The 21473-nt window shown below is 42.5% G+C and overlaps 1 protein-coding gene across 1 annotated transcript in view; it reads left to right on the top strand.

Moving 5' to 3' along the window:
* LOC144797876 (extracellular calcium-sensing receptor-like) overlaps window positions 1–21473 on the top strand; it is a 121852-nt gene that overhangs the window by 77967 nt on the left and 22412 nt on the right. Inside the window, exon 4 of the mRNA XM_078668678.1 lies at window positions 9337–9570. Coding sequence (XP_078524804.1) covers window positions 9337–9570 — 234 coding nt within the window. The remainder of the gene's footprint in view (window positions 1–9336; window positions 9571–21473) is intronic.

The following is a 21473-nucleotide window of genomic DNA, read 5'->3' as shown; positions in this document are numbered from 1 at the left end:
TGACCTATTACCCCCCGCCACATCAGCATGGCTTGGGTACCGCGGTGGACGGAAAGACCTACCGCTCCTTTTTTGCCAATAGGCAATAGTCATGGTTCCCTCCCGGGTGGAAAAGGCCTGCAATATGGTGGCGGTGATTACGATGGTGGCGGTGTAATGCTTTTCCATGGCGGAGACTCCTCCCTGGAAAGGCATGCAATGTTTCCTTTGGGGGCCCTTTGCGGCCCAAATACAGCAATAAGCACAGCAAGGTTATCAGTTAACCTTTGTGAAGGGCTTTCCACTGTGGCAACATTTGGTCCTTTTGAGCTAGAAACAACATTTGTTTTAGTTAAAAGCTACAGATTATGTAGCCGATGGCTTATGCAGCAAATTCATAATTATGTGAAAGATGTAGTGACCGCAAATTTAAATATTCCAGTGGCCCTGGATAAGAGGCATATCAGGGTTCCTGTGCACTCTATAAGCGGGCTACATTCTTATTAATCATGCAGCCAAATATAGCCTATTACATCAAACACAGGCAGTGTTCTACAGCACACACCATAACTGCACATATTGGAATGTGGTCTGACGTGTGATAGTAAACAAAATGTGGTTTTGCTGAAATAAAGCATTTGCCTAGGATCACACAATTGGGTCAAGCAGGGATGCTGGAATTGATCCTTGATTTTTCAGTTTCTCACTGTGCAATTCAGCCACTACATGGGTATGTCTTTATTGCATTACAGCTTAAAGCTTCATCTTTAATTCTTGGAGCATGAGACTAAAGTCTGGGTAACAGGCAGGGTCCACATTGTTTTTTGGCAGTTTGGCATAGCACAAACTTTGGTCATGGACATAAAAATGCTTCAAAACAGACACAGACTGCTGTCATTTATTTCCAGCATAGAAATGTATCTGAATTCACAGGAAGCTGAGCCAAGACCTTGATTGAACCCTGGCTGCCCTTAATGCATGGTGGGTAGTTGTAGCCACTAGGGCACCTCGCCTCCTGTGAAAGCTTGGCTAATTTTGGGCGTGAGGTTCCCGAGGGATCTTCAGCTGAACATAGCCAAGCAACAGGCTTTAGGTTTCAGTGGCTTTCCCACCTATAATAGTATTTCAAAAGAGAGTTATGTTAGAAAGGGCAGAATCCATGCAAAAAGGTAAAACACGTTTGGAGAGTGTGATTCTGGTACGGGAGAGATGGATGTAAACAAAGAGAACATCTGAAATAAGGAAGAGGCTAGGGGGAGAAGAGTGGTAAAGAGCAGAATATGGAGGGGTGTTGTGGATGTAGGCAGGGCAGAACCAGCAAGAGGATGCTGGGTAAAAGGTACAGATTGATGCAAAGGGGGCAGAACCTGCAAAAAAGTTGTGGCAAGAGAAGGTGAGGGGCTGGGTGGGATGAGAAGAAAGGAGTAGAGAATTGAGGGCAGAATCAAAGAGAGAAGGCAAGGTGTTTGGGGAGAGCTAACTGTAAAGGAGACAATGCAGGGGTAAGGGGGATATAAGAGGGGGCTGAACAAGCAAGAGTAGGCAATAGTATGTGCAAGAAATACTGTGATAAGAAGAGCATAGAGGGGAGAGGTAGATGTAATTGGGCAGAATCAGCAAAAAGAGTAAAAGTCTGGAGAACAGGTAAATATTTTGTTTAACCATTGAATACTACTATACCCATTGAGTCTTCTGCTAAAGTTTGCAGTTTCCTATCTCTTTATTTTCCTGTTAAAACATGTAAAACCATTGTCTTTGTTTTGATATGCTTGTGTCATCCTTCACATAGGGTTTTGATCGTGAATCATCCTCAATGTGTCTGCTAAATTTCAGCCTGCTTTCTGTGTACTCCATTACCCATCTTTTCCTTTCTGTTAAATACTACTCCCAGTGGGACATTTTCCTGCCCATGTCCTGATTGGAGATTTAGAGACCACAGCTCCTGGCCTGAACTCCCTGTGCAATATCTTGCTAACCTCATCAAACATTCCAGCAATGGCTGTTTCTCTGCTTAAAAAACCTTCAGCAGGCTCAAAACTTTTCTGCATCTTCTGACATCTCTTAGCTACCTTTTCCTCAAATGTCCCACAATATTATTCTGTAAGAGGGGAAAAGCTGAAGTACATTGGGAGGTCTTTTATTTGGGTCAGGAGCAATAGGTAATTTATTGGAAGCATCATGTGTGGATACAGTTGTTTGTAATTGCTTTTTCAGAGCTGGCTATTTCAATGTATTTGTTTAAGAGGTATTCCTTTTAGCAACTTGTCTATCCAGTGGTGGCAATAGAGAGCAGTTTACTTCCAGATGTGATAAAGGTTTGGGATGTAAAATACAATACGTCACTTAAATCATACCCATTAAGCAACATATCCAACCAGCCTAGCTATGCTTTTAAAGTAGACTGATTTAGATCGGTTGGTAAGGGAATGAAACAACAAGAAATGTGTTCTATGACTACTAGTCTCCCATACCCAACAAACATCTTACAATATCTCTGTGTGTGCAAAGCGTCCTGCAAAGTGATAATGGACACTAGTACACCCTGCAAGAGTTACATGCTGCAAGGCCCAAGGAAGGGGCTGGATTCAAGTAGGAACGAAAGAGAATTCACATTTAACTGATGGGGCTATGGCCAGGCCACATGGTGAAGTGATTTATTTATATCTGTGGATAAACACGGCTCCCTGCTTGAGCTGGCTTGGCTGCTGGTGCCAAATCCAAATGGATGCTACAGCCTTGGGGTTGGTGTGCGTAGTCAATCTGACAATGCACACATAGCCAGCCAATTCATTGTCATGTGCAGAATGACAATGGGCCGGCCTGGGCATGCACAGTATGATGTGCACCTTTCCCCATAACAAACAATCTCAAACCTCTAGGGAAATGGCAGATGTTTGGGAGCACAGATAGAATTGTCCTACCTTGAGAGATGAGGCGAAGAAGGGATTGTACAGGAGATGGGCTGTGGGCTGGAGGGTTGCTGGGATGCAAGGGGGCATTCCATAAAGTATATCAATGCACATAGAGTGATCTGCCAAACACTGAGCGTGTGTGAGTAGGTAGTCAATAGGTAAAGGGAGGTAGATCTTGAATTGGTGTTTTGAAGACCAAAAGTGCTTGGTTAGGTACCTGGGGAGGGACTTGTGGATGATGGAAATCATCTTGCAAGAGTCTTGCATTCAACTATCTCTTTAACCAAGATCCAATCGATTCACCTTAGCTAAAGGAGTAGAGTTGCATGGTTCGGGCCCACTGCTGTTTGGCAAGTGTTTTCTCAGATATTAAGAACATTGGACTCAATTTTTTTAAACTGCATGTCTCTGGCCATACTTTAGCATTATTTTGCAAGCCAAGCAACGCCTCCCCCAACCTACCTTTCTACATTGCTAGATTTCTTTTCCATATAGCTGAAAACTGCACAGATCCTACTGTAGTAATTCCTGTTTTGTTGCTTTAATGTATCTCTTTAGTGACTGGCTGCCAGTATAGCTTTGGCAGTCTTTTTTCCCCCGGCCACAAACTTTCTTCCCTTTTAGGCATCTCTTCTTTATATCTGTGTTGGTTCCTATTTCCTATGTTTAGGGGCTCAGTGTAAGGTGTGGGATAGACTTTGGTACTTCTGCATGAATATAAATTAACCATCCTACCTGTGTATATTTGTTTTGCCTTTTCTGCTTATTTTCTGTAATCTGTGTTTTTCATTGTTTTCTGCAGCTCTTGCAGGGCACTCACCTGATATAGCATGTATCTGTTTATGTTGATCCCCCATGCCTGCTGAAAACCAAATGCCTTATCTTACACTAGCAGCCCGTCCCGACGTTGTCCGGGTATGAATTGCTGCCGGCCAGTAGTATATTGTTTTGTAGGAATTTGTTTTGATAGCATTTCTTACCTGTGACAGGCCTATGAAACGCTCCGATTCACAGTGCACTGCTGATGCACTAAAGAGTGCACGTTCAGTAGTGTGTGAACTCGAGTTTCCCTACTTTATTTTTCCTTGCAATATTATATAGTGCGAACTAGACAACATGGCATGAGCACAATTTACATTACCAAAGAACACATTTATTTGTGGTAGGCACGGGGAAACAAAGCGATTTACCTGGTATCACAGGATGGTGAGCTGATGCCGAGATTTGAACGTAGCTCCCCAGCTCTAAAGTTCGCAATTCTAGAACTTGTGGCGGGAGGTGTGTATAAAAGTGTATATCAGTGCTGGACATCAATGAGAGAGACCTGAGCATTTTTCAAATGGGTGGTGAAAAAATATGAATATGTTGCTGGAGATGTGGGCCGCCGTGCCACCAATGTACTTCCCGGGGGAGGGTAAACACCCACTATTCCGCAACTTTCTTTCCGCATACCATCACTCCTCATACTTTCATTACGAAAGTACCATGACTCCGCAATGCCATTATAACGCATGGCATTACATTTTATATGCTTTTACCACGCATACATTTACAACGAAATTCGTTGTAAATGCATGAATGGTAAAAGCATGTTTTTTTTGTTAGGATAAGGTAAGTATGGGTCTTGGGGTATATGTTTTGGGGTACTGAGGTATATGTTTTGAGGTGTTTGGGTATTTTAAGGGTTCAGATATAGTTTTGGGTTATGGGGTACAGGGGTAGTTTTAGGGTTTAGGGATAGGTATGTATAGTATGAGTGCAACGTTGTAAACAATAGGGAAGTATTCCACTAAATCTTTAGGAGACAAGGCTGGAATATCAAGAAACTGGTGTCCTTAATCGGAATTTAACATAGCCTACAATGGGGCAGATTTACAAGCCCCTTGCGTAATTTTTGTGCCGCTATTGCGTCACTTTTTACTACAGGAGATTGCCAGAGCAATGCATGCGCACTGACTCAGGCTCGACCCAAAAAATATTCTAAGTGATCTTCAGGTCATGGTGACAATGACCCACTTTTTCTTGTTGTCCCAGCCGCATCCGGACACCCACTGCTTTATTTTTGATGGGGGGCTACAAAGGGAGCCCCAGGGCCCTGTGGCCTCTCTAGTTCCCTGGAAGCAGCCCCATGCCTCGGAGTTCCATATTTTTTTTAATTTAAGGGATGCCACAGTGCCCATCTAGGCCACCCTAGACCATCATACTTGTTGGGGGCAGCGGGAAAGCCCCATGCCATATGGTCCTGTCTGCTCATCGCAAGCAGCCCCATTCCTCAGGCCATGCAGGAGCTAGCATTTTTTTCAATTTATCCTCGGGCATTTATCATTCACTTTTTGTGTATTTTATTTTTTTCCAGGGTGTCCCACCCTCACCCGGGAAACCCACTACTTTTTTTTTATAGGGGCTACAAAGGGAGCCCCAGGGCCTGAGGCCCCTCAGGTTCCCTGCATATATTGGGGTTGCATAGGAGCCTGTATTTCTTTTGTATTTAAGGGATGCCATGGTGCTTACCTAAGCTAACCCATACCATTTTTCCTGTTGGGAGCAGCGGGGGAGTACCAGGACCCCCATGCTCCTGCCGGCTCCTTCCCAGCAGCTCCCTTACTCAGTTCATGCAGGAGCCCGCATTTATTTCAATTTATCTCTGGACATCCCAGACCATTAATTAAATGTCAGCCCTGAGGGATGGCGTCTTCTGGACCTCTTAGAGGCTTGGGGAGGGGCACTCTCACCCTTAATTACATATATGCCACGCCACCTGGGCCCCAGCACATCCCTGGGGGGGTTTAAAACAAACATTATATCCTTCACTAATTTGCAGCAAAATGTTTATTTTTTTTATTTTCATTTTGTCACAAGGCGCCAGGCCTAGGAAGTCAGGTTGTAACCACACAGCTCCCTTATGTTTTTTGTAAGTTTTTTTCTGAGACTCAGGACTCAGTCCCGAGTCTTAAGATGGCTGTCGCCACCTTCTTGTTGATGTGGTGGCACCCAATCAGATCTCACCCTTGATATCTGATGGCCCTGCAGATCCTCCACAGTGTGGACGTTTTTTATAGCATTAACTGCTTAAAACCTACTGACAGGATATACACCAAATCACAAAAAGCACTATTTCTGGACCAAGAGCTAGCTTTCTGCTTAACTTGGTGTAAATCCTTTCAGCGGTTGGACTGTTGACATTTCTAAAGCTCCTATTGGAAAATGAATGGGGAAAAGATGGTTTGGGACCCACTCTTTTCTCAACCTCCACTTGATGGATCACTCTAAAACTCTCCATGCACAAACTAGGCAAAAAGTAGTATTTAAAAAAGTTTCATTAGGGTTTGTGGAATGGTGTCAAACTTATTAGCAAAAGAAATTGTCATTTCTTATGTAAATGTGGTCCTCTTCGCTTTAATTCTTGCCCAGATCATATATATATATATGCAGATTTTCATCCTCGCCTAAGCAATTGCGGCTGACCTAGTGACCAGTATTCCTCAATATGTAGAGTTCCACTGTTATTTGTAAAAAAACACAGTTGATGGACAGAATGTAGAACAATGTCATACATTCACACTAGTACAAGGATCTGGGCCTAAATCCATCATTTTTTTGCACTCCACACCACCCTGGGTTAGACACTGACTATATGCAAATCAGCTCTGACCCTGTGCCTCATGGATACAGTCCAGTCCGAACTACCAAGCCATGTCTTTCCCAGACCGGAATCAAGCATCCAAGGACCGGTTCTGGCTATCAGCCTTCATCAGCCTGGATAGCTTAACTACAGTGGTGTGGAGAGCCTGGGACTCACGTCGGAGCATCCCCAGCCCACTCAGGGGTGAAATTGAAAAAAACACAGTTGATGGACAGAATGTAGAACAATGTCATACATTCACCCAGTACAAGGATCTGGGCCTAAATCCATCGTGTTTTTGCACTCCACACCACCCTGGGTTAGACACTGGCTATATGCAAATCAGCTCTGACCCTGTGCCTCATGGGAACAGTCCAGTCCGAACTACCAAGCCATGTCTTTCCCAGACCGGAATCAAGCATCCAAGGACCGGGTTCTGGCTATCAGCCTTCATCAGCCTGGATAGCTTGACTCCAGTGGTGTGGAGAGCCTGGGACTCACGTCTGAGCATCCCCAGCCCACTCAGGGGTGTTATTTGTGACACATTTGGACTATAGAAAATATCTAAATTAGAGTAACTAAATACATTCTCTAGTGTGTTTGTTCAATTATGTGATACACAGTTGCCTTAAAGATTCTTATAACTGACCTTCTGTCACTGTCATTTTTCCTTGCCATTTGTCAATAAATGTAGGTATTCTGATCTTGAACCATGACAAAGTGACCAATAACTGCTGGGGAATACAGTACTGGTCCAGAACAGGAAATTATGTACTTTTTAATCATATTTGTATAGCACAGATAGGAGCACATGATAAGCAGAGCACTGTGCAATTAGCAACAGCAACAGTCAACAGTTTATATTGGGCAGAGAAACAAAACAGTATTGAGAAACAATTGGTAAATGTAAGGTGGACCCTGAATAGGTGAGTCTTTAGCTCTTACTAAAAGAGGAGCAGTTTAGGACTCAGTCTTCTGTGTTCTGGCAGGTGATTATAGACTCTAGGTGACAGACAGGAAGAAACCTGGGTGTGAAATGTAGTTTTCTGGTTTTGTGGAGTTCAGGAAAAAGACTGGATCTGTCTATTGCAATTTCACTCCTGTAGTTTCAAGCTTTTCCTTCATGCAAGTGGGTGATCCAATGTATATGTTTGGTGCATGATACATGGCATTTCAAAGGAAATTCTAGATGCAGGTTGAGGCCAATATGGTTTGTTTGGAAGGTAGGGTGATATGGTCAGATTTCTTTGCTGCTGTAATGAGTCTAACTGTGGAATGCCGGATGGACTTCGAACATCTAGTGTAGATTTAGGAATGCTAGCTAGCACTGTATTGCTGTTGGCTAATTTTGAAGCGGCCAAGGTAGTAGCTAGCAAAATTGTATAGCCCCTACTTAGTATCATTTTTAAAATGGCACTTCGAGAGCTGGTGAGGCACACCCACTGTCATTTGGGAGCACTGCTCCCTCTGAGGGAATTCTGAATGTGTGAAAATGTGTTCCTTCTCTCAATCTTTCTTTCTGATGATTTTTCCATATTTTTTCTTTCCTTCTTGCTAAGCTTTCTGTACTTTACTTTGTCTTTTTACATCCATTCATCCCTCCATCATGTTGTCCTTTCTTTCTTTATCCAAGCATTATTCCTTGTCACCATGCATACACACATCCCTCCTTCTCCTATACATCTGTGCATCCTTCCCTCCATCCTACATTGACATCCTTCCATCGTTCTTTCCATTCACACTTTTCTCCATCCATCTACTCTTTTATGCATCCATCTCACAATCCTTTTCCAATATATCCTTCTCTCCCTTCATCCCTATATCCACCCTACTGTCCAGCCATCATCTCTTTGACCACTCCTCTATTTCTCCATCTATCTATCCATCCACCCACCCTCTTTTCCATCCTTCTATATACCCTCCTTTTCCCCATCCTTCTCTCTAATTCTCCCTCCCACAACCCTCCCCTCATTCCTCTGCAAGAACTGGAATTTATGAGCTCTTATTAAAGGAGCGCATAAATACCAGATTGAATAATTCATGTTACAGAGAACTACCCTCTTTCCCCCAACCCCCGCTCAAGCTGCTAAATTGGGACATTTATGATACCCCAAGAAATAGCAATGCTTGTACTGCTGTCCTGATGTTTGAGGGAGGGAAGGGTAGTTGATATTAAGCAGATGTAATCAGAAGGATTGAGGTTTTGCAAGTTTCGAAATATGTGGAATCCTAGTTACATTCTGATCAATGATAATTCCCTGACAGATGTGCAGGACTGTCACTTTGTAAATAAACTCTTTTAACATGCATTATATGTGGATTTGTCTTATGTGTCAGCTATCCTGAAAATCTGGTGGGAATCCACACAGCCTAGATCATAATTCTGCAATTTACAAAGGGGTGGGTTGGCTTGATGACAGAAGTGTACAACGGAAAAACCCGAAGTCTTAATGTAACAACAAACTGTGTAATACTAGCTGCAAAGTCCCTGTCCACTGTAGCAGAGGAATGTGCTAGGATCCAAATCCTTATTTTTTGTGACATCTTTGATTTTTAATCGGCCAAGAGAAATGTCTCAAAGAGATACAGTGAATTTCAGGTTTGTGTTATATTTAATTCTATATTTTTCCTTTGAGGAACGTAATCATAGTAGCAGAAACAGAAGACAGCTAAGTGGGATTTGCTCCTCTAAATAATTGGGACACTCAGGCCATGTACAGCACTCCACTGCCTTTTGGCTATAAAAAACTCACAAACATGCATACATATTTAGTTAAATGCAGAATGTTTCTTACATCTTCTCCAACATCTCTCCTCCTCTAGCTTCTTCACTACATAAAGAAGGTGCGCTTGCGTAGAGAAACTACCGAGACGTTCTTCGACGGACATGGCAACCCCCCAGCACTTTATGACATTGTAAATTGGCAACGGGATCCTGAGACCATCATGAAGCATGTGAAGGTGGGCAGCTATGATGCCAGCGCCCCTCTAGGGAGAACCTTCTTGATCAACAGTAGCACTGTGCAATGGGCTGCAGGGAAGACACAGGTAGGAAATGTCAACTTTCAGGTATTGATTTAATACTATGTATAAGGAAAAGCATGTCACATAAGTTGTGTCTAATTCAATAGCGTGGTCAAAGCAAGCATCCAAACACAAAATAAGTGACTAGCTAATACAACATTTGGTATGAAAGAGCAAATAGTTTTGAATATGAATTAGAACATTGGAAGGTTGGTAGCTCCACTGAAAACAATTCAGTGCTCTGGGCTTCTAATGGCTGGTGGAAGCCCAGAGCTCCAGAATTCCAATATTTGTTCACAGAAACAGCTGTGAACAAAGGCTTCTCGGAGTTTGAGGGGATTTTAACCCCCTTGGGCTCTGTGAGTCATTTGTTTTACAAATTAGAACATTTTGGCTTCAAGCTGCAGAATGTTCTAATAGCCTTAGAGTTCTCCGTAGCGGGCTCTACCGTCCATTAAAGGCCCCCTCTCTTGTTAAAGGCCCTCGCCTTTGGCTTAATCCATAACCACTGGAGCGGGCCTTTAATGGCCAGTAGAGCCCACTATGGCACGCTTTAAGTCTATAATAGATAGGTCCTTCCAGCTCATCTCAGCGTTAAGGGAAGCAAGTCACTTCTTCTTTAATATGCGTCTATAGAGCACCTACACTAAATGTTATTACCATGTTTTACACTATAGCACAATTGATAACAAGGAAAATAAATTAAAGGTAAAAGTATAATCACATGAAGTAATGTAGCAATAAGGAACAACCCTTTTAAACAAAAACTTCAGATATGTGAAGTTTTTGTAATAGCCTACATTAAGATTAGTAATAGCGATTACCAAATAGTGTTTGTTTGCGAATCTCTTTTCAGTAATCGTTATTACCAGTGCGCTGTGAAATCCAGCCCTGATTTCCAAATTAGCTATTCCAAGTGGGTCACAAATTGACCTACTTCATCAACATAATATGGTAGGTGGCAGTTTGTGACGCACTAGGAATCATTGCCATTACAGGAATGGTGGCCTGCAGGTGTCAATAAAATAAAGAATTAATTTTTTAAGCAGCCCATTTCCTTTAAGGAAAATGGGACGCATTTCAAAATAAAAACCGAAATGTTTCATTTTTATTTTTTAAGAGTAGCCGGTGGTCAATTGCTTACTCTTAAAAAATATTTTTAAAACATTCTGGGACCACTTCCTATATGCAAATAGGTTACCATGAACTTTGAGTTGGTGTTGAAGTGCATATGTTTTGCTACCGCATTTCAGTCACAAAACATTACCACATACCATTCAGATTCCCGATTTGGACCGAAAACCCAGAACACACCCTTTCCAAATAGCGATTCTGTTTTAGTTCGTGAACCCAAACTATGATTCCGTAACAAGTTACAGAATCACGATTTGATGGTTGTCCACTAAAAAAATCTTTTTTTTGTTCAATGGGCAGATTCACAGCCTGCAAAAATCTAGCCCAAAATCTGCAGCAATCCCTGAAAACAAATGTTTTAATTCTTGAGCTGTTATAATCTTAGAATTTATTAGTAGAGAAGGTCTTTGCGCCGCAGACCATTTCAACCTGCAGGATATGAACAACAGGTTAGGCAGATGAGTATTTTTGTCTTGTGGGCAATTGTATTAGTCATGCACTAAACTTAAGATTTGAATTTTTTGCCTCAGAATTGGTGAAATGTGTTCAAAGTTTCTTCCAACTGCAACTAGTCTTGATGTAGAATGATTGACCAATTCCAGTGCAGCCAAGGATGACTGGGCAATGCCTGCGAAGACTGCATTGACAGAGTCCTAGCAAGAAATAATCAAAGCATGACCTGCCAACTTTATTTTGTGGTAGACATAAAGGGTTTTGCTCTTTGTCGCTGATTGGATGTAGAAGTTAACAAGATTGGTAAGCTTCTTTATTTGAGGGATTATGGATAGAGTGTTTACCAGGCACTTTAACTTAATTTAAGAAGCTGGAGTTGGGATGTATTGCTCAAGAGTCAGTTCATCCAGGGTAGCTCTATTTCGAGTGCAAAGCCGACAAATGTGCTACACTGATGTGCCATCAAATATTACTGGCTAAGCTAAAGCAGCTAATTTTCAATTGTGCTACAATTGATGACCACTCCCCCTATGTAAATCAGGTTTCACAATTGTTTAAGTGTCAGGTATTTCACCATGCTATAACATCTAGAATGATTGCCTGGTGTAAGAGTAAAAGCACATTTTCTATATTTCGATTATACCCAAAACCTAAAAAGTGTAAGAATCATTGTAAATTTGCGGCATTATTACTTTGATTGTTAAATAGAGGACAATGAAACATTGACCACAACTAACCTTTAGAACATCGGGGAAAAGATAAGTGTGAATGGCTGTTAGTCAAAGAAAAATGGATGAAGATGGTACAAAATGTTGAGCGGAAGCCAGATGACATACAAGAATAGCAAGAAATGCCTGATAGACTATTTGAGGAAGATATAATAGATCTCTGACAAGCTTCAAAGATCTGAAATTATTTGATGACACAAAAATCCTGTTGTTTTGAAATAAGCATAAATGCTAATGTATGTAACATTGTGATACAACGTATTTGATGCAAGTACTCAATTCCTCCCATATATGCCTATTTATAATGACCTTGTCGATATGAAATAATAAAAATCTTTTTAATAAAGAGAAAAAAGGCATTTCTATCTTGAATAAAGGGAGGCATTCCAAGCCACATGAGTTGGAATGTGCTGCTCTGCATCAACTGAGCAGAACTGTAAACATGTGTGTCATATTGAGATAGCACAAACTGAGGAAAAAGGCAGTGAAGCATCCTACAGGGTCAAAGACAAAGATACAGTTATTGAGTGGTGGTAGGCATAGCTGGGATCTAAAAGTAAAAGTGTACTGTTACTTTGTTGTGATGTGGTGTTCTTTAGAGAGGAATGTCGACAGCTCTTTCTTAAATTGGGGTTGGGGCAGTCCTGGTGGATATAGAGATACAGTGCTTAATTTGTGAAAGAATAAGTACAGGACCAAATTTAGTCTAAAAAATCTGCTAGAAATCTTGCTAAATATAAGGGTTGCTAAATACCAACACTGGCTAGCCTTTATTTCATCTCATGCCTTTTTCATCCACCAATTCTCCCCCTTCTGCTGTATGATAGACTTGTAAGATTCTTTTCATACCTCCTTCCTCCCTTTGACAATGTTTTTCATCTTTCTCTTCCTACATTTTCCCAAAAAGTTCTGGTCCCCGTTCTGGCTGGGGCCCCACTTACAACCACTTATTCAGATTAAGCACTGCAGGGATTTCACTCCAGATCCCATATCTATAAATAAAAAAGCCACTCTGCTTTGTATTTCTTTTTTATCACTTAACTTTAAATGATCGTAGGTGACTGAATGTGATGAACGTATCAGTAAGAGAGGCAAGGGTTCTAATTATGTAGATGATTAAGCTGATTTTGAAGATGGTGAGGGCAGCTAGGGAAAACGAGTAGGGAGATATGTTTATGTGGTTATATTTCTTCAGGCCCTTCCAGAAATAAGATTCTGAAGTCAACACTTGGAGGAACACTCTCAATTTCTTTAGAAGAGATAGACAATACCAGGCAGGAAATCAAGGGTTTCGTGATGATGAAGGAAAAGGTTGGCGCACAAAGAGAATCTGAGTGAACTGGCAAAAATTAAATGTTGGATACAGATTTGCTCAAATTCATGTCATTAAGCTCGGTTTGAACGAGTTTGTTCCTGGTGAATAGTAGAAATTCCATTTTTGTGGGGTTGAGCTTTAGACAGGTGATGCATAACTGTGTGTGTAAATGAGACACAGGTACTGTTTGAAGCAAAGATGTGTATCATTGATATATTGATGAATTTTGATTTTCTCTGTGAATAGAATGTGATGGTTAAAGATGACAGGGGACACTAGGGTACCCGGAGGGTCTGTGCACGTGAAAGGGATCTCTCGTGTTGCTTGGAATGGAAGGAGATGAACCAGGAAAGAATAAACTCAATGTGAAACATTAGAGTGTCAAGGAGTTTGACGTGATCAATAGTGTTGATGTCAGTTGAAAAGTCCAGTGCTATCAGGAGGTGGGGTTATACTTATCTCTGGTCAAGAGGGTACCATCTAGAGGGTTTTCCTTTTTCGGCAGCTTGAACCAATCTTAAACCAAACTGGAAGTCATGCAGGAGATCGTTAGCACTGATGTGATCGGAGCATTGAAAATACACTGTTCTTTAATGATTATTGTGAAGAAGTGTAGGTGACTTAATGGACTGAATTTGGTGAGGTTATCACAAATATCTTCAGAGCTTCTATAAAGATACCTTGAGGAAAGAAGGCAGTGATCAAAGTAGGTTAGACAGAACTTCTTTGAACAGGCCTTTGACGAAGGATACATATTTAAATGATAAAGATCCTCTGCATAGTTTAATATAGCATGCACCACTGCTTCAAGTTCACCAAAGCAAATGGGAAACCCTTTAACCCAAATGTTTACTTGTGTGCACTTAAGTTAATGTATATGACATGAATAGGCACTCAAAAGACCTCTTTGGTCACTAGCATACCATTTGGGATCTCTGTGTCAAATATCAATCAATTAATTAGGGTTTGTAAAGAGTGTATACTCACCTGTGAGAGTCTCAAGGTGCTTGGGGGGGAAGAAGTGGCAACTGAACCATCTGAGGGCTGGGGTTCAGTCGAAGAGCCAGGTCTTGAGATCCGTCCTGAACTTGGTAAGCAATGGGGATTTTCCGAGGTGGAAGGCCAGGTGGTCCAGGTCTTGGTAGTGAGGTAGGAGAAGGATCCTCCTCCACTTCTAGTCTTGTGGATCTGAGGGACAGTGGCCGTGGACAGTTGGGAAGAGTGAAGTGTCTGTTTGGTACTTGGAATGAGAGGGGGTGGTTCAGATACGCTGGTCCTGCATCGAGGAAGGCTTTGTTGGCGGGTGTGAGGAGCTTGAAAGTGATTATTTTGTTGACTGGCAGCCAGTGGAGTTTTTGGTGGTATTTAGTGATATAGCTGTGGTAAGAGATAACGAGGGCAAGTCTGGCTGTGACATTTTGAGCTTCCTGTAGTTTCCTAAGGTGTTTCTGGATGACGCCGGCATACAGTGAATTGATGTAGTCTAGTCCGATGCTGATGAGTGCATGGATGACCGTTTTTATGGATTCAGTGGGGATACATCTGAATGTCTTTCAAAGCAGGCAACGCATGTGGGAGTAAGATGATCTGACTTTTCATCGTGAGAGAGGAGTCCGGTATGATGCTATGGTTTTGTGTGTGGTATGTGGGAGTGGGCAGTGTTCTCAATGCAGAGAGCCAACAGGAGTCATCCAATGCTGAGGGGGTGGGTCCCAGGATGAAACCTTCGGTCTTGTCTGAGTTGAGTTGTTTTTCATCCAGGTGGCAATGGCTTTCATCTTGCTATGACAGCTGTTTCTAATGGTTGTGGGCTTGTCAGTGAGGGAGAGAATCAGTTGGGTGTTGTCAGCATAGGAGACAATGTTAAGTCCGTAGTTCCTGATGATGGCTGCGAGAGGGGCCATGTAGATGTTGAAGAGGATGGGGCTCAGGGAGGAGTAACTGTTAGCTCAATAGGTTGTAAACAACTGACATAGGTGGGACTGATACCATTTATAGTATAAAGCAGGCTTTATTACATGTCCCTGCCTTGGAAGGATTTCTAGTGTCCCCTGCCAAGTAGGTCCTTCACTCATTTATGTGGGAAATGTGTATGGCGTGTGTTGGACATGGCCAATATTGCAGGGTTCTCCCCAAATCTTTTGCCTTCCTCCTGTATTTTCTGACCTTTTTTTGTGGCTTTAGCACTCTGGGCACTTTACCACTGCTGAACAATGCTAAAGTGCATATGGTCTCTACCCAAAATGTAAGGTAATTGTTTTCTCCATGATTGCCATATTTGATTTACTAGTAAGTTCCCAGTACCGCATACTATGTGTGCCAGGGTCTGTGAACCAAATGCTTCGAGTGGGCCTGCAGCACTGATTGTGCCTTCCACATGAACATGTAAACATGCCTTAGACCTGCCACTATTATGTCTTAATGTGCAGTTTTAAGTTCCATTTTGTCGTGGCATGTGCTCCTACTTACTTGAACAAAAAGACCTGGCTTTAAGAGGGGCAGACATTTTAACAAAGGACAGTCGTCTATAGAGGGCGTGTCTTCCTCCACCCAATAGCTGGCAATTTGTCCAGGTTATGTTAGTCCTAGATACCCCAACCAGTCAAATTTCATGAAATCAATACAATCCACAAAAAATATACCCTCAACCACAATATGTGAATATAGGATACTTCAGAAATATGTGAAAGAGTGAGAAAGCACCTCAAGTACGCAACACCAGGGAGGCTACATGCAGGTTCTTACCAGCATGCCCACATTTATTATCATTGGTTGCTTACTCACTGAAAAAACAGAATTTGTGTCCAGCAAGAAGACAGAAATGAGTGAAAGAGTAAAGATGAGTATCTCCAAAACAGAAAACCCCCGTCAATTATTCAGGACAGTGTGTCCCAGGAATAAAATTGAGATAAGTTAGCTTAGCCCTCTTTATTCACATTTGTGAGCTTACTCAAATTAAAATCACAGCATGTTGCAAACCTTGTCAAAGTGCTCCCACTTGCCAGGCCCAAATCTTCTCTTTTACTACATGCAAGGCACCCCTGAGGTAGGCCCTAGGTAGACTAATGGGCAGAGTGCAGGGTATTTAAGAGGTACGACATGTACTGTTGTGTTTTGCATCTCCTGGTAGTGGAATACTGCTAATTTCACGTTGTACTACAGCATGGCCTATCTCTCCCAAAGGTTAACATTGGAGCTGCCTTATAACATCTTACAAGTGTATCTTCCAATTGGGAGCTGATAGTAAATTAGAGTTTAATGTCTTTGACCTCACAATTTAAAAATACTTCTTTTAGTGAAGTTCTTATATAATTTGCAGGTCTGAAAATCCCACTTTTGTAAAGTAGCCATTTTCTTACTTTAACTATTCTATGCCTCTGTCTGTCTCTAAATTTATGTCTGGGTCAGGGTGACAGTTAGGCTGTTTGCGCATTCACTCTAGACAGTCACACAAAGGGGATTGAGGTGTGTCCTGCATTTTCCGATTGCCCACCATGAGGCTGAGGGGCCTTTCTGAACTAGTGGTGGGGGGAGTTTACATTGACACCTAACTAGGGCTGTGCCTGTCCTCACAAAAAGAACTGTCCAACCCCTGTAATGTGTCTAGGGCCATGGCAGGAAGCAGCAGGGTCTTGAGCACTACAAAGACCTTTCTTTGAAGTTTGCCTACCTCAAAGTCTGAAGCAGGTATAAATACTGGACAGGTCACACCATATATGCAGAACAATTCTGGGTTAAGGACATACTGCCAGGAAGATGAGCAGGATTGCTGTTTGAGGAACTGCCACTTTGCTGCTTGTTTTGCTCTGTTGGCCTGCTGCTTGCTGCTTCTGTCATGGCAGTAAAAGGATTGGACTTTGATTTCTAGATCCTGCTTTCAAGTTCTCTAAGGGCTTGAGTTGAACTAGCCTCCTGTTAAGAAGTCTCAGGGCCATCAAAGACTTCACCTGATATCACCTGGACTCTGCTGCTGTGAGTCCTGCTCTGCCAAGTGGGGCCAAATCAAGTTCCTTGGCCCTCGAAAGTGAGTTCTGGTAATATAAAGAAGAAAATACACACATTGACTCCAAGAGTCATTTGGAACCGGCGCAACCTCGGCACAATTTGATGCATCACCGTTGCCTGCACCGGACCATTGTCCCTACTTGATAGTATAACTGCGGCTTACAATACAGGCCCCAGTATTTCATCGCAATACATCCAAAGTACCGCCGCTGTGTGAGTCTCTAACACCACATGACCGAAGTCCATGATGCATCACTCCAACTCGGATGCAGCACCTGTTTCAATGTTGAGAAACTGATGCAGCATGACCTGGCTTTTAGAGCATCACCCTTGGGCGCCAATTTCTTCATTTATACTGCAGTAAGGGGCCGAGGTATCATGTCCTCAAATCACCTATCACCTCCCCTGCGTAGCAGTAAGGAACCAATGCATCACCTGTCTTTTTTATGCTTAACCCCCCTGTACCTCAGATCCTCTTTAATTTTGGATGCATGTAAGGTACTTTACCCTAATCAAGTGCAACTATTGATTTTTAAGAGCTTCAACTTTATCTAAGCTTTGAAAATTCATATTGTGATTTGTGTATGTAGGATTGTTTTTGTTTTGGTCTTGTTTGATTCAGATAAATATTGGCTATTTTTTAAACTGGTGTGGAGACCTTGTGTGTGTATAATTACTTTAAACATTGCCTCTGGGGTTAATGTGACTGCTCTGTGCCAAGCTACCAAAGGGGTAAGCAGGAGTTATCTCAGGTGTTTAACTTACTTTCCCTGACTAACGTGAGGGTTTCTTCTTGGACAGGGTACATATCACTGCTAACTAGAGACCCCATTTCTATGTGTGTACCTGTACGCATGTACACAGAGTCTGCATGAAACATATGGAGTAGGCTACACTGGGTTAATTTTTATACATAGCCAAGTGTATCTTGTCAGGATTCAGGCTAGATGACAGACTGAAGAGAGCTGGAGCAGGGAACACTAGACCACTTACTATTAGTGAATCTCGTGTACAGGAAATCCACTTTCTGCATGGTCACCACAGATTGTTTGCCCTTTGCTTGATGCTATTGCTGGATTTCAGACTCACCATTTTGGGTGCTGCTGCTGTCCAGTGCTCACTGTGTGTGCTCTGACCCCTACAACATCGAGAAATTGACTAATCCCTAGGGGAGGCTCTTGTATCTGCTCCGTGGGGCCACCCTTTGACTTGCGCCCCATACCCTAGCGCTTCTCTGTCCCCGCCATCGCCGCCGCTGCCAGGACACCGCAGCGCGGCAGCCGGACCAGGGAACTACACCCCCCAGGAACCTCAGCGGCTGTACGCCGCCTCCACCAACCAGGGTGCGCCCGAAGGCGCTTTAAAGGAAGGACTGCCCCCCGCATCGCGGGTAGCGCCGGGAGAAGCCCGGGACAAGGGCGGGGCCATCTGCGGCCATCAAAGGCCAGAGGAGGCCAGGTCGGGTCACCCCCTGAGTCCTCATGCCAATATTCCAGGAACACTGACCAAAGGTACTGTTTCCCATTGACTATTTCCGGTCCCTCAAAGAGGCCCTTTCCAAGGTTCTCGATATAATACAAAACTTCCTTATTGGTGATAGCTTCAACGCTATGTCTTGCAAAGTGGACCTTATAAACCTCTCCTCCCAGGGTGATCTGCATAGGGGATCACTGGATTCGTACTTTAAGCGTGTTATACTGCCCATTGCAAGTGATGTAGATAGAACAGAACGATTCCCAGTTCTAGACAGCTCTTTTGCTCTGGGTTCTCCGCCTCAGACTGCTAATATAGCCCAGGCAATATCATTGCTGGATGAACTTAATCTATTGTGCAAATGCTCTTACGCCCCTTTGGTTCCAGAAAAAGCTCCAATTTCCTCATTATCTACGCCTAAACATGAGTCCAGTTGCTCTTTCCAATTAACTTACACTCCACAGGTAACGCCTCACATAATACCACCAACAGCAAACTTTCTACCGGTAATCCCCAACCAGGTGCTCTCTGCAAAAAGGAAGAGAGATGAGGCTATACACACAGGCAGTCAGGCCAAATTACAAATATTACATCGTAATCCACCCTCATGTAATACTCTCAGCACTGCGACTCCGAAAACACCTAAACAGGCCTCCCTATTATTGGAGCTCGAAACCATGATGAAGTCAATCATAACTCCGTTGATTGATAAAATAACTAGCCTAGAGGACAGGCTTAGGGGAGTCGAGGAAGCTATAAAAGTCAAGTCAGTAGTTACTAAATCTACGGGAGGACCTGTACTATCACAGCATCCCGCCCCTAGAGATACGCCAATTTCCACCACACAAAGCAAGCTCTCCAGTATACAACCACTTGCCCCACACATGAAAGCTGTAAATACCCCAAAAGTAGCTAAAGCCGCTAGGCCATTACAATTTTCTTACCTTAGGGCTGGGCAGAATAAAGACAAGTCACCTTATAAAAGATTTGTGTCTAGTTATGATACTTTTCCTCACAAAACTAATCACTTACATTTGCCTCCTGAGGCAGCTTCTATTGTGTGTGTCCTATCAGGAATACCTGAACTCCCAAAGGGAAAACTCGAGAGACAGCAGGACCTAAGGAATAAGGTAGTGTACTGGCTCACCAAAAATAGACCACTGCCCTCCAATTTAGACGGGACCATATTAAGTGTCCGTAGGGTGGGCTGGCTAGGACCTCTCATAAAAAACACTGTGGGCGACTTGGTACTGGTAAAGTTTAGAAATAAATATGTCGTACCATACCTGCAATCCTGGCAGCCACAAACAGGGGATGGTCCCATATCAGTTTGGTCTCTAAGTGACTTTTACCCCAGAACATTATATGTGCCGTCATAATGTCAGATAACATAGAGTAATTTCCTGTTTCTTAACTTGTTCACGCTGTATTTTGTATACTGATTAGCCGATTCATCTTATTGATTTAATTTATTTTAAAATTCATCTAATTCTCTTATGAAATGAAATGTATTAATGTTTCGATGTATTTTTCTGTACTGTGGTTGCTTTTATGATTTTTTTTCTGGATTTTATTTTTTTGTAATGTATGCTTTTATGATATCCTTGCGATAATTGAATAAAGCTTATTTGATTTGATTTGATTTGACTAATCCCTAATTGGCATTTTTTACTTTTCTATAAGACCGTAGTATATAGTACAGAAATTGACACACAACATGAAAAGTTAGCTGTCACCTGTGGACTGCAGCACTTATGGTGCCATCCATTAGTGCAAAAAAAAAGAAAACATGACTTCAGGCGGACGCCATGTAACCTGACTGCTGCAGTGCGAGCTGTTAAAAAAAACGTTTTGACAGGAAAAAACCTACTTTTAAATATTAGTAAGTCACTCCTATGTACTCCTTGTAGCCAACAAGGCAGACTGCATAGCATTTAAGAGTGAAACATGTAGAAAATGAACATTACCATGTCCCTACATTGACATGGCCTACAAAGCTATATTCAGTGTGCCAGGCCTGGCTGTCCTTTGTAGAAAACCAAGGTGCTGATTAAAACACCAATGCCACAAATGCAGGAAAGGGACTAGCTACAAATAGGTTTATAAATCCAAAACAAACTTGTTTTTTTAAAATAAATATTAAAGACAAACAACTTTTAGAAAGTTACTTTTCCCCTGCCTGAGGTTCCCAGGGGCTAATTTGCATTAGCTATTCAGCTTATCCCAGCCTGTGTTCAGCCTTGAATAGTTGTGAACAAGGTGTTGAATGTTTCCCAGGAACAAACAATAGGCTCACCTGAACGGGCAGGGATTACTCCTCTAAAGTCCACAGAATACTCAGAGTGGGCACTGTGTGCATCCTGTGAAAGTACACTGTCAAATCAATCAATCAATCCATCCGTTATTGTTTTAGCTTTAAAACGCTATTCAATAAAACACAATGTCATAATCTCTTAAGAGGGGCTCTTGGTCACTGACTGCGACCTGTACACCCTCCTCGGTGTATCTATTGGTCACTGGCCGATACTGAGGAGGGGTATAAAGGTCCCATTGCTGCTTTGCACCAGAGGATTCCCTTTATTTTATTATTAGCTTGGGCTGTTCAGGAAGAGCTTCCTGAGCAACCACAGTGTCTTTTGTTACTGCAATGATGATCCTTATTTAGAGTGCACTGACGTCATTGCATTAAAGTAAAAGTAAATGAGGGGATGGCCTTGTTTTACTTTCACTGCATAAGAGCTCAGGGGCACATCTCAGCTCCCGAGCACTGACTGTTTTGAGAGAGGTATTGTTGGAAAGGGGAGAATCTCCCATATCCAATGATATCT

The sequence above is a fragment of the Lissotriton helveticus genome, chromosome 12 (genome assembly GCF_964261635.1).
Source record: "Lissotriton helveticus chromosome 12, aLisHel1.1, whole genome shotgun sequence".
Taxonomy (NCBI): Eukaryota; Metazoa; Chordata; class Amphibia; order Caudata; family Salamandridae; genus Lissotriton; species Lissotriton helveticus.
This window is presented reverse-complemented; position numbering and strand designations above follow the sequence as displayed.